Source organism: Pseudochaenichthys georgianus, chromosome 24 (genome assembly GCF_902827115.2).
Source record: "Pseudochaenichthys georgianus chromosome 24, fPseGeo1.2, whole genome shotgun sequence".
Taxonomy (NCBI): domain Eukaryota; kingdom Metazoa; phylum Chordata; class Actinopteri; order Perciformes; family Channichthyidae; genus Pseudochaenichthys; species Pseudochaenichthys georgianus.
Window position 1 is genome coordinate 14,565,209 of NC_047526.1, and position 13,753 is coordinate 14,578,961.

Consider the following 13,753-nt stretch of genomic DNA (forward strand, 5'->3'; position numbering starts at 1 on the left):
AGAGATGTATGCCTGATATTACCTTTCTCATCATGTATACGAACTATGAATATATATGCATTGAGTCACACATTTTCTACTGTAATTGTGCCTTGTTCAAATGTAGACTTAGCTTGCTTTTTTTTTTTCTCTATTTGAACATCATATTGTAGTTTTTCCCTTTTGACATTTTCCTTTCACTCTTAACATTTCAGACTAAACAATTGGCTGCAAGAAGCTGTTATTTGCATTCTGTGTGCACACTAGGTGATAAGGCAACAAGAGCAGTGAATGAATGACAGAGTGCATCAGTTTCTTCTTTGCTACATGAAACAAACAAACCCCGTTATAATTTGAGGATCACAATCGGGCATTCAGAATCTGAGAGCTCACCATATGATCAAATCGATTCAGCCTGATCACAAAACCATTGGTCTCATTGTTCAACTTTTATTATCGCATCTGATGTTGTGGTGTTTATATCCAAACTGAGTGCTTGTGCCAAATAGTCGATATCTTTGTTCAGCTCGTTTTCATGCCTTTTATCATTTTCTTTGTACTTCAGTCCCATCCAGCTTTGTCTCGTTTCGAAAGGTTTGAAGTTGTGTTAATGGTCCCTTCTTGGTCCATAGTACCTTCCTTTTACCACTCCCTAAGTGTCTGCCCTGGCCATTAATCCTGCTCTGTCAGAAAAATGCTGCCTGCTGATCTTAACTGTCTGTGATTTTGAAGAAACAAAAGCTATAGAGATGTGTTAAAATGTTCTACAAGTGACGGGCTGAACCAGCTCTCTGGATCTAATTAAAGCTTTGTTTCTAAGTAACTTGAACCACTGTATAGATCACTGGTTTTTGCTTTTAAATGTTGTAAGCACACGGTGAAACTAGGACAAACACATTGTTGACCACTTGTCGGTCTCTTTATCTCTAGGCCCCGTGGAGAAGCATGTGATGACTCACGCAAGGCAGAAGGGTTCCCTCAGGCAGAGCGACTGTAGTGCTGAGCGGTGGGACAACAGCCCTCCTTTGCCACATGTTGGCACTATGGGCGACACCTGGACTGAGCGCTCACTTAGATTCGGGAGGACAAAGAAGATAAGCGAGATCATCAAACAGAAGAAAGTTAAGGTCAAGAGTGTGAATGACAAGGCAGGGAAGAAAGAAAAATCTGATCAGAACAGAAAACTTGACCGGAGGCGCGACAAGAAACGGGACAGGAAGTCGTATCCTTTGCGAGGCAGGGCTGAGACTTCAGACGGGGAGGGGCTCAGCTGTCATGTCCTCCTTACCCGATTGGAGGAAAGCATCCGCGAACAGGAGAGTTGTAAAGAAAGAACGCGAAAGGATTCACGCCGACATTCATCTCTCAATCCCAAACCCAAAAAAGGGAAAAGCAGTGAAAGAAAAGGGGCAACGTCATTACCAAAAACCAAATCAAATTCAAAAAGCCCTAGTCATGGAGAGTTTATTCTTTTCCCAGAACCTCGCAAGCGCAGACTGGCCTCACTGAACGCCGAGGCGGTAAACAGTTTACTGCTTGAAAGAGGTTCTGACGCTCAAGTGGCAGCTAAACTGGCCAGGAGACGGGAAGAGTCCACAAATGGAGGGTCTGCCTTGAATGCAAATCCAACCAGGAGTGGTGTCCCTGGAGGTATAAAGGGTATGCGTGGAACCATCACTAAATCCTCAACGACGCCCAAACTTGAACTGTGCCAAACCTCTAAGCACGTCCAGAAGGCCAAAGCCAACCAAGCAGAGAGCGGGGGGATGAGCCTGGAGAGTCTGGATGCCCCCGCCCCCAGACGATTGGCTGGACTTAACGCTGCAGCCCTGCTAAAGTTAACTAGCTCCTCTGCTACCAGTAAACAGAGAGTAAAGGCTGCACCCACAGCTACTATCACAACTGACTGCAATGCTTCTGCTTTGGTCAAAACCCCAAAACAACTCTCAAGGGTCAAACTCAAACACAAGGGATGCTCACAAAAACAGAAGGGGAAAAAGGTCCCTGCCCTGCACGGTGGGTGCGCAGCCTGCAAGAATAAGGCGGACTTTGAGCCCAAAATGGAGTGGGATACCGGCAACTGCACCCATCGACTGACCAAACCAGGGTACCAGTCACGCAGCATGCTAGCATACCCGCTAAAGCAAGTGAAGGAAGAGCCTCTGGAGACCGAAATGAGCCCATACTACTGCTGTCCGCCAGAGGGCTCAATGGAATACTGCCACCGCTTGGCCTTCTTCCTGGGCCAGCAGCCCTACGGAGAATCAGACGATCAGCCACTTAACTCAGCCATAACCCCTGTGAATCGCGAGTGCCTCGTAACCTCACCGTCCCGAACGCATTCCCACCCACACACAGCTCTGACCCTCAGCCCACACTCCTGCCTCTGCACCGCCGACCACTGCTTCTCTAGCTACTACGTTCACATCGCCCACCCGACACACACTGGAACATCGTCAGCAGGCCTGGCCCCGCAACCTCTGAACTTCCCCCCTTCCGGTTTATGCCCTAATCGGACGAATAGCTCCAAGCTGCTGGGTCCGCAGGTGTCCCACGGCTCGGGGCTGACCCACTCTGCCTACTGCAACTCGGTGGCTTCGCCCTGCTATGGTGAAGCCTGCGGGATCAGTGGCTACACCTACAGAGCCATGCCTCCCGTCACCAGCAGGGGATGTTCTTTCAGTACAGGATGCACTGAATGCACACACAGCATCAAAACAGGTGAGTGGAAAAAATAAATAGATTACGTATTTGAGCTGATTCCACTTTCATTCATTCATTAATTCAAACCTTTATTTATCCAGATTGGTCCCATTGAGATCATAGATCTCTTTTTCAAGGGAGACCTGCAGCATATAGGTTCCACATGAAACATAAAACAATAAAGGACATCATACATTATATTTACAGGTTACATTTACATAGTTATTGACATTTACATGTGCCCATAGTATCAACGAGCATTTCATTTAGCCTAGCTTTAAAAACATGCAGAGGAATGAGATTGCTCAGTTTCAATTCTTGCTGAAGATTGTTCCAAGCAAGTGGAGCTGCAGATGAATGAAGTAAATTGTCAATATCATGTTAAACAACTGGAACTGGAAATGTCTAAACAACTACATTTTTCAATCACATCTGAAGCACCTTTCCCCATATCCCAATGTTATCATGGTATAAATTAAAGAACTAAAGAGTCCTTTGTTGTAAAACTTGCCTCAGGCTTGTTGTGTGGCCCAACTAGTGTGAACCTTCTTAATTTTTTTGTTGTCTTTTTGTTGTTGTTATTAGCTTTGAAAGTGTCCTTTTTCTTGAGGCTCTGACTTAGATATTCATTGATAAGGAGCTGTTGGCTTATATGTAATTCCTTCCGTAACAATTGTAAATAAGATAAAGGAAGCAGGTTGTTTTACATGTGTTTCACGGTGGAACCATGCAATTTGCCACTTAAATTATGCTTTGCACTTATGCAATTGCAACTTAAAGTTTGCTAACTTTAGCTAATTTAAGATACTGGTGATAAATCACCTAGTAAGTCTGTAACAAAACACCCCGAGTAAACTGAAGTGATTAGTTTAGCCTTGTAAATGTGACATGGTCTAGCTGTAAGTGAAAATGTGATATTTTGCTTTCTTGCTGTATAATTGTAACGTTCACCCTTTACTTTTCCAGAGGGTTACTCCTCCCCTCAGGGTGACCACAGCCCCTCCCTTCTGGTTCCCCCTTCCATGCCCATCTCCAGCTGCCCTCTATCCAGCCTGCCCACTTCCACTCAGACCAAACCCCACCTGCTGACCCCCCTGTCAGGGCGAGACAAGCCGCAGGCCAGGTTAAAGCTGGCCCCTGAATGCCCACAGAGCAACAAGCCCTCCAACGGCTCCCGGTCCATCGGCCGCACACGGCTGCCCCAGAAACAACCGTTGACCTTGCCAAGCTTCAGCAGCACCAAACAAAAGAGAGTCAGCCGAAGACGTGCCACCAACGGTTGGCGGCTTGTGGGAATGCCCACGGAGAGAGAAGTCTTTATAGCGGTACGTTATTTGTGAGTGTGTCTTCGAGTGGAGAAGATGAGCAAGATATAAGAGAGCTTTATTCTGTGTGTGTCGAGACTTTTTCTCTCCTATTCCACTTCCTGATAATACCCTGCTAGGAAAAGCATCCTCGCAGCTGCCTGGCAAAAAAATAAAAATAAATCAGCTCTAGGTGGTAAAGATAATTGTGTTTTGACCACACAGCTTCGTGCGACAGATTCCTTTTTGTCTTTATAATGAGAATGATATCTGTCCTTGTGGGTGTGTATGCGTGCATGTGAATGTGTCTGTCTCAGGGAGAGGATGAGATAGCCCTGCGGCAGTGTTATGAAGGAGTGGAGAGGGACGGTGAAGTGATACATGTCAGAGACACTGTGCTGCTACGATCAGGCCCCAGGAAGAAATCCCTCCCATATGTTGCCAAGATATCATCGCTGTGGGAGGACCCCAAAACAGGTAAGGGAGACGAGGAGGGGGAGATCACAGATAGATATGGTGGATGGACTGACGAAGGGACATGTGGCCATGTTTGTTTACGCGTGTGTGTGTGTGTGTGTGTGTGTGTGTGTGTGTGTGCTATTTGCCTCCTCAGGAGAGCTGATGATGAGTCTTTTCTGGTACTACAGACCTGAGCACACACAGGGAGGCCGAGATCCCAGCGCACACTGTGAGGTGAGGCTTTGTTTAATGTTGGCCAGCGGGCAAATGACAGTTTTGCAAAACGGAAACTGCACATTGGAAATACTTTGTCCTCTTTTTAAAAACAGATAAACTGAGGTAAACACATTTCAAGATGTGTCTACTTAATAGGTCATGAGTATTTGACATTCACACCAATCTAAAAGTAAAAAAACACATATAATATCATTAGTTTAGTCAACATACAGTTATTTACAATTGGTACTGTCCTATCATAGAGCCCCAGAATGTTCAATAATAAAAACAAAGCGAGTCAAAAAAGGAGCGAGACAGTGTGAGAGAAAGGTATTGTAAGAATTGATTTTATTGTTTCAGATTAACACAAATTCTTGAATACTTGAAATTGATGTTTTTATTATTAATCACTTTAAGCACCATAGTTTTTCCTGAAAAGCCACCATAGTGACATTAGCTGTACAATGTATCCATTTCCTCCCACCGTACTGAACACTGGTTAATAATTACACACTGTTGGTGATCATATATTTGTTTATAAAATATTTATAGAGGCCCTATTATGCATTTTGGGGTTTTCCCTTCCCTCACCCTGTTCTGAGAAAGCTAAAATCCCTCCCGCCCCCCTGCCTGAAACGCCTCCATTGGACACCTCTGTTTACTTCTAATAACATCAATATGTAACTCTTGCGCTTCAATTGGCTAGCGCTCCAACACATTGTACGTGACAGGCTAAGGGGCGGGACATCTCTTAGCTTTTGCCAAATCACTACAGAGCCAGCTAGTTAACCAATCAGAGCAGACTGGGCTCTGGTTTCAGACATAGGGTGAAAATAGTCTTTAAAGTTGTACCAGTGAAAATTCCTAAATGTATTTCATTAGGAAAAAAATAACATTCAATTATTTAATTAATAAAAAAAATGTGTGTAAGTGGAACAGCTGTGTTCACATTTCACAACATAGGCTTACATTTTGTATGATGGGATTGTGGGAGAAAATATTATTTCCCTTGCATTACTTGCATAACATATTTATTGGTTTTGTTATAATAGATGATTTGTGATACATTTGTTTAATATAAGTTAGCAAAACAAATGTGCAACTGCTGCTGGAAACATTATTATCTCCCCCTCAGCAGCACTGTTGAAAGTTGGGCAGCACCTCAGTGTAACCACAATGCCAAATGATGATATCTCTGCCACCTCGGTGCTGCACAGACAAAGAGAAAGAGAGGAGAGCAATTCCACCATGAGAAAGTGAAACTCCGCTTATGTTTCTATTCAACACGGATGTTTACAGCATGTGTGGAGTACAGCAGGTTTTTTCATGTGGTGGTGGCATGTAGAGTGGAAACACAGGAGCGGTTTTATCGCACATGAACAATTACTCTCTCCTCTGTGCTCACAGTTAAAGAGCGTTGTCGTTTCTTCAGCCCTCAGCCTGCGCTACAGGAGACACTTGTGTTGATGTGACATTGTACACCCACTGTTGGTTTCAGAATGAGATTTTCGCCTCTCGGCATCAGGATGAAAATAGTGTGGCCTGCATAGAAGACAGATGCTACGTTCTCCCATTAGCCCAGTACTGTAGGTAAGTACACACACACACACACACACACACACACACACACACACACACACACACACACACACACACACACACACACACACACACACACACACACACACACACACACACACACACACACACACACACACACACACACACACACACACACACACAGCAGGTAGCAGAAAGTCTTTTCAAAAGGTCCTTTTAATTAACACCTCTCCTTCTTTGATATGTGTACGCCTGTTTTCTGACTTTTCTTATCACACATGGTAGACACTGCAACTGTTAATAAATTAAGGGAACACTAGGCCGTATCTGTTTTGGGTTTAGTAAATCGTTATTCTTAAATAAAGCTACGGCACCGCGATGATACATTTGATTCGTGTTTGATTTAATATGACCTTTGGTGATTTCTTTTCAGATTTTGTGCCTTGGTGAAGTGGCGTGCCGAAGGCGCCCCGCCTGGCAGTGCCAGCGTGGTGCCCTCCCGCGCCAACTTCGCCCCCCCCTCCCACCGCTGTGTGCCCACAGACGTCGACCCCGAGCTGGTGTATCTCTGCCGGCACGTGTACGACTACCGATTTGGACGCATCCTGAAGAACCTGCAGTAGAGGGTTAGACGGGGTGCTTAAATTAATCATAGCATAGCTCCCCCCTCCTGCACAGAGGCAGTGGTCGGGGGGGGGGGGGATCAGTAGATGAAGGACTGAAAACCCCTGTCTTTTCTGCTAGGGATGCTCACGACCACAGGGAAGGGCGATGAGAGGGTGGGCTTTTTGAGGGAAGAAGCAAAAGGTGTTTGACACATTATGAAGCACAGATCCCTTTAGTGGACTACAGAGGGGTTACAATGCGATAGAATCCGTCTCTGTCAGAGCACCGTCACTTCCTGGTTTCTAAAGAGCGAGGAATGTTCATTCATCAGCTACCACAGCACTCTGGGATACACGGAGGCTCGCGTGCGTCCCTCCCCTCGCCTGCCAGGAATGCAGAACACCAGGCTGAACTGGGCTCCTGTCAGGGCCGCGTTTCCCCCCAAAGCATCTTAGCACCACAATCATGTTTGTTCCATTTGTAAGCCAACGGCTCAGTAATGGTCCGGCGCTAAGGTGCTTCCGGGAGAACACAAGTCTGCGTTGTCAGCTCAATGTTAACGGTGTTCAACCAGCCGGGGTGAAGGAGCAGCTAATGGAGAGTGTCGTCTTATTTCTCCCCGATTTGAGTTGGGTGTTTCTTAGTGTGTGAAAGAGAGAGTGGGAGACCGAGTGTTTGTCAGTGTGGATAAATGGATAAATGTGGGTGTGTGATGTTTTTTTTTTAGGAGGCTTTCAGGCAATCAAACCAAACAAGCAGCTTTAGAGGAAGCGGAGCTCTCTCTCTTTCTCTCTCTGCCCATCCTCTCTTTCAGTGTGCCACAGATACATTTTCATCTCCAGTGAGGCCCTGCATAAACTAGAATACTGTACCTAAGGTTGTGAGATTATTCCTTACCAAACTCAACTCGAGAACAAGGCTTTGGTCAGGACACTCAAAACGGCACTAAACTGATTTTATTAGTTAAAACAAATGTTTTAATCTCAGCCATGGTCCTCCTTTAAAGAAGCCTTGTTCTAGAGAGGTTCTACTAACTGCCCAATAGAAAGAGTTACTGTACCTTAACTGAGGAACCGGGACGCTCCTGAGTCCTGCAAAGGCTTATAGAGACGTCTTCATCGTTTTTTCTTGTATTTTTCCACCGTGGCTTTTCTCTGTGACTTGCCTTATGACTTGCAGATATAGCTTTATGCTGCTAGTCCCCACATGCAACTACAGAAGGAACAACAAATATACTTTTATTCCAAGAAAAAGATTCTCTGATTGACAGCTATGAAATGATCAGTAGACAAAATGCACCCGTTTAGGGCTGAGCCAATGATTTTTTTAAATTATTATTAATTAACCCTTTTGTCAATTAAATGTCTCAAAATAGTGAAAGGAAATCATTTCCAACAGCCAGAGTTGACTTCTACACCCAAAGATGTTCAAACACATAAAAGCCATCAAACTAACTGAATAGAATCAGGCCATATTTGGCATTTCTGAAATGACTCAAATGATCAGAATAGTTGCAGATTAATTTCCAGTCAATCGGCTAGACAATTAACTGACTAATTTTTGCATCTCTTAACTGGTTAGAAACACTTCTCCTGCCTCTGCTGGTTGCCCGTGTTGCGCCCTGAAACATCTGGGAAACGTCTTTTCTACATGCTCTAATTCTACATCCACACCAATTATTTTTCTTCCTCCTCCCCCCGAAGATAAACCAAAGGATGTCACACAAGCCAGAGTCCCCGTCTCCCTCCCTCGCGCTTCTCCTCCTCGTCAGCACTTCCCTTTATTATATTGCACTAATCCATTCCTTAATTACAACAAACTTCTTCTTTTTTTTTGTTCCAGCTACTAATATATCCGCGGGGGGACCTACAGTGTATTATTTATGTGTGTGTGTGTGTGTGTGTGTGTGTGGTGTGTGTGTGTGTGTGTGTGTGTGTGTGTGTGTGTGTGTGTGTGTGTGTGTGTGTGTGTGTGTGTGTGTGTGTGTGTGTGTGTGTGTGTGTGTGTGTGTGTGTGTGTGTGTGTGTGTGTGTGTGTGTGTGTGTGTGTGTGTGTGTGTGTGTGTGTGTGTGTGTGTGTGTTTGGTAGAGAAGGAAACAGTAAAGATGTCATGGCTGCTTTTTGTCAGTGTAAACTGTATATTTCTATTATTTCACCCGTAGAGGAATCGGCCAACGTGTCAGCATGTTGCACAACCTGTTGAATCCCTTGGAAGATATACGGTATATGTATGTGTATATATATATATATATATATATATATATACTAGAGTCATTCCATTTGATTTTTCAATCAGCTCTCACATACTTATATAAAGAGTATATATATGTATGTAATATGTATTCACACTGTTAATGTGATTTAGATTTGAAAAAGGCATCTGGGTGGAGGCCTGACGCGTTGTGTGGACAAACGTAGCAGCAGTAGACGTGTATTTGGATTGAAGGGGGGTGGGAATGCGTGGGAGGGTGTTCGATACTTAATTGAGTCGTGGAGGATTTCACACCACACTCATTCATTGCCTTTTAACCTGCAAGTGTTTTACTGTCACTCAGAAAGCGAGTGGCGTCGGAGTGTGTGTACCTTATAGACATAGAGAGTACCCGATTGCTTGCCTACACTGCAAACACCCCGCTCTGCAACATTGGATAAGCCGTAAAAAACGTTCTAACACTCTAAAGCCATCTTTTCTCTATTCGAGTAGACCGAGTCCTCTTACCCCAACAAAAATCCCCATGATTGGGTCTTTTTTTATGTCTATTAACGCCCAGATTCTTCAAAAAGGTGATATATATTCTCCTACTTTACAATTTCTCCTTGTTAAAACTATTTTATTATGTCGATTTTCCTAAGATGGCATATGCAATATATTTTTAGATGTACTATTTTTAGAAAATGAGCTTAAAAAAACAAGATAAGAATATGCATTATTTTTGATTCAGTTCAAATTGAAGTCATCACAGCGTTAATTGAGATTTGACCGAATGGAAGAGGAGAATGAAGTCACATGACCCGAGGTTGTCGATAGAACGCAGTGAGGAACTCCCTTCCAGGCGATTTCTAATGAAGTGTACATATCTGAATCCAGGAAGCACCGGGCACTCTTTAAACGAGCAGACAGCCAATGCACAGTGTAGTATTTTTTTGCAAGATCTGTAATAAATATATTTAAAGTAAGAGATATTTAAATGGAGTTAACAATACAATATATTAAGATTTCAATTTAACTTATTTGGAAATACTGTGTCTAATTGATTAACTATATCCTGTTTCTTTACGCTCCAGGATAGAAATTAGTTCTGTTTATTTGTAACTTATGAGTTTAGAAATTAAGTGGTTGAAAGAGATGTAAATGTTGTGTTTATATCATTTAGTCGTCAGTGGGTGGAGACCAGACCAAAGCACACCCTGGCTGAAGTGGAGTCACACATTTGATTCCCCTTTCATCCTTAAAAAGTCAAATCTGACCCGATATCTCTGGATAAGAGGCGACTTCTAGCTCTCCTGCCTAACCTGACTGACCTTAAGTGACGTTTGGGAGAATGCCGGCAACATGGTCACCTGAGCCTTTATTGATTGGTCCTATTAAGAGAGGGACGGAGCCAGTGCAACTGAGACAGGACGGTACGTCCTCTGGGCTCCAGGTAGAAGATCCCTCGGGTTCTGATTGACACCTAGACCAGTTTCCCTTCTCTAAATTTAGCACAATATTGTAGAGAGTTTTCATTAAGTGTCGGGAATTAGGGACTGTATGAAAATTACTTGTGCCGGGTTATGTGTTTATAAGTGTTCTTAAGGGGTGGGACTCAATATCTGTTAGTAGAGCAGGGGATGGTGATCTCACCCAAGAATTCTATTTTTGTTGTAACTTTAGATTCAAAAAGTGTATTAGCCCCAATAGACTGTTTGTTTGTGTTTTCCCGTTTTAATCTCTGCAAAAAATGTATAATTTGTAAGATTCTAATGGGTCACTTTAAACATTTTCATTTTTAAAGTGGCGGTAAAAAATACAATAAAAGTTATTTGGAGGACGTTGCTTTTTTATAAAATAAAATGCAGGTTTGTTCTGTCCTCCGCACTCTTATGATTTTCACACAGTCCCTTACTCAAGTCATTAAAACTACAAGGTTTTCCAGTGATCTTACAAGAAGTGAAGGACTCTGAATATAATAAATGAGTCGGTGGATTTGATGATTTGCTGAACAGCTTCTCCCAGCATCCAATCAGCTGGCCGCCGTTGCCTTTCTCCCAGATGTGCATTGACTGTGTTTGTCCCCTAGAGGGCAGGAACCCTGTGTGTGCAGAACTGTCTCATGGCCACCTCCCAACGCAGCTTCCTCCCTCGTTTTCGGTCAATGCATCCTTGTCTTTTTTGCTACTAAGAGTGATGCAGGAGAAAAGGAGATGAAGAACGCTCATTAAAAGGAAGTCGCCTTGAGTCATCCTCCCGAGTGTTGGCCAGCCCTGCAGAAAGCATGGACTAGATTAGATGTTATTATTTATGTGACTTTTCTAGCAGCTTTGCATGGACACACCCATGGCAACAAGGCAGGGCCAGCACTGGGGAGGGGTTTCTGTGCACGTAGGGTGTAAATAGGAGCAGGGGTTAAACACTGAGTGACCTTTAGTGATGCCACACAGGAAGTGTGTTCACTCGAAAAAACAAAAGCACCCGACCGAACGATGAGATTCTGCTTTCTGTGTGGTCTGTATCGATGCTTATTGTCAACATATATTTTGATACATTTGGAAGAAACGGGGGATTATGCGCAGTAAAAAATCTAGATATTTTTTGAGTAGAGAAGCAATGTGTGTATCAGATTATTGTCACTTTGTCATGCTCTCTGAAGATCTCTTGGATTTTTTGGAAGAATTATATAACATCCCTACTGATTTAATGTTGAAAGAATATTTATAAATTTTAAGTCCTTTGTGAAAATTCTGCGTGTGGATCTTTATTTTCTACATTTAAATGCAATTTGACTCACTGACTTGTGTATTTCTTCGTTATGTGTCATAAATGGAAGCTGCTCTGACTGCATGTGATCAATAGGAAGTCTGTAAAGTTATTCCAAAAAGCAGCTGTGATGCTGAGTAATCCCCACAGGAGGTCAGTAGTGAGACAGCATGCACGGCTCGGGGTCAAACCCTCTTTGACCTTTTCATTTAGGCACCACATGGCATACAGAACATGGTCATCTGTTCATTTTAATACAGCAGGAGACAGGTTTCAACCTCTTCCTGTCCCTCGCCTGTGTTACCATCTCTCCAAATGTCCTCTGTCAGCACAGTCATTATCTGTCTTTGGCCTTTAAACCTGTTCAGGCCACACGAGACACACACACACACACACACACACACACACACACACACACACACACACACACACACACACACACACACACACACACACACCTACACCTACCTTAGTGTCTGTTAAACAGAAGCCACAGCACAAGATGTGTGTCTCATAACCCAACCAGCTACACACTTTGACCTCCAAAGCCTGTAGACTTGGTGGTGTATATGAGGCAGCACGGTAAATGTATTGTGTTGTCAGTGAGTCAGTTTTTCTTCCCATATTGTCCTTTTTTCATGAAGACTACATACTTATCTTGTCATCTTCCAATTCCTTATTTTTTGGATTTTACTTGGGATATTAAGGTGGGTAGATGGAAGGAAAGGAGACTGGTTCGATAAATGATAGTTCTGTTTACATCCTAATGGGAAATTGCAGTGTTATAGAGTCTCACTCAAGGCAAGCATACAAAATATATAGGTAAGAACTTTATCTTCATTCAAACTAGGACCTATTCTTTGAACATAAACAATTTGCCTCTGGTTAAAACATTTTATAAGGCTGGTGGGATTAAATTCTGAATTGCAAAGTAATAAGAATGAGACGCATAATGTAGACACACCGGCATGTATAGGTATTAAAAATGAATGCAAGTATATTAATCACAATAATGAGCAAAAAGCACAGATCTGGTTTGAATTGCATTATTGAACCTTATTTAAATGATTGCGGTATCCTTTAAATGTGGGTTATGCCCTTTATATATACAGTCTATGGTTATGCCACATCCTAAGTTATTATTTCTATTATAGTTCTCTCTTGTTGTTTATATAACCAATGTTTATTATTGTCTTGTTTTCTTCACAAATTGGACTGCAAAATGATGATCATTAATTGTGGTAGGATCAAACATGTGTTTGTTATTCTCTTAAAAAATAAACAACAGTGGTGTAGAGATGTTTGATTTTGATGTTAAATTGTGTGGTTATAATTAATATAGGCCAGGATTAACCAAGACGAAAAAGAGAGAAAATTGACCAGATCCTGAATTGTTCATCTTCTTTCTATACTGAATTATTTGAATCATGAAATACTTTGCGAGACATAAAACTAATAATGTATTAGTTCTTTAGTCAAAGGTTTATTCATTTCTTTTAAAAAGAAATTGCGTTCCTCTTTCACTTTTTACACACATGAACACATTACTGTGGTGCTCATGAGAAATGCAGCCTTTCTTCTATGAAGACATGAGTTTTGTCCACAGGGGCCGCCAGAACCAACACCAAATGAAGTTTCTGGAGTTGCTTTAATAACAAACCGCAAGTCCCATTTGCTCAATGCTTTGCAATGCTTTCATTAGAATGTAGGCTTTTGTGATCAGAAAGAGAAATGTAGAGCAAAGCATTTTTTATTATTCAGGGCTATGGAAGCTTCCGCTATGGGGCCAGAATCTTTTGACACATCAGCAAAGAGAAGCAGCTGCTGGAGAAAGAATCCAGCGAATGCAAAATAGACAACATGTCAGCTTACACCGGGGGTAACCCCGACAATCGTCAAACGGGCTTTTCTTCTGCTCCTGTTGTCTTTCTCTGTTGGTCTAATTACCACATCCGGCTTATCGTCCTCT

At 42.8% G+C, this 13,753-nt stretch overlaps 1 protein-coding gene across 2 annotated transcripts in view; it reads left to right on the forward strand.

Moving 5' to 3' along the window:
• Window positions 1-8,732, forward strand: part of LOC117439706 (bromo adjacent homology domain-containing 1 protein) — a 43,804-nt gene extending 35,072 nt beyond the window's left edge. For both annotated transcript variants that reach the window (XM_034075706.2, XM_034075707.2), the window contains exons 2-7: window positions 910-2,700; window positions 3,649-4,007; window positions 4,304-4,463; window positions 4,600-4,679; window positions 6,160-6,251; window positions 6,655-8,732. In XM_034075706.2, the coding sequence (XP_033931597.1) occupies window positions 930-2,700; window positions 3,649-4,007; window positions 4,304-4,463; window positions 4,600-4,679; window positions 6,160-6,251; window positions 6,655-6,844 (2,652 nt within the window). In that variant the 5' untranslated portion in view covers window positions 910-929 and the 3' untranslated portion in view covers window positions 6,845-8,732. The remainder of the gene's footprint in view (window positions 1-909; window positions 2,701-3,648; window positions 4,008-4,303; window positions 4,464-4,599; window positions 4,680-6,159; window positions 6,252-6,654) is intronic.
• Window positions 8,733-13,753: the final 5,021 nt, after the last annotated feature.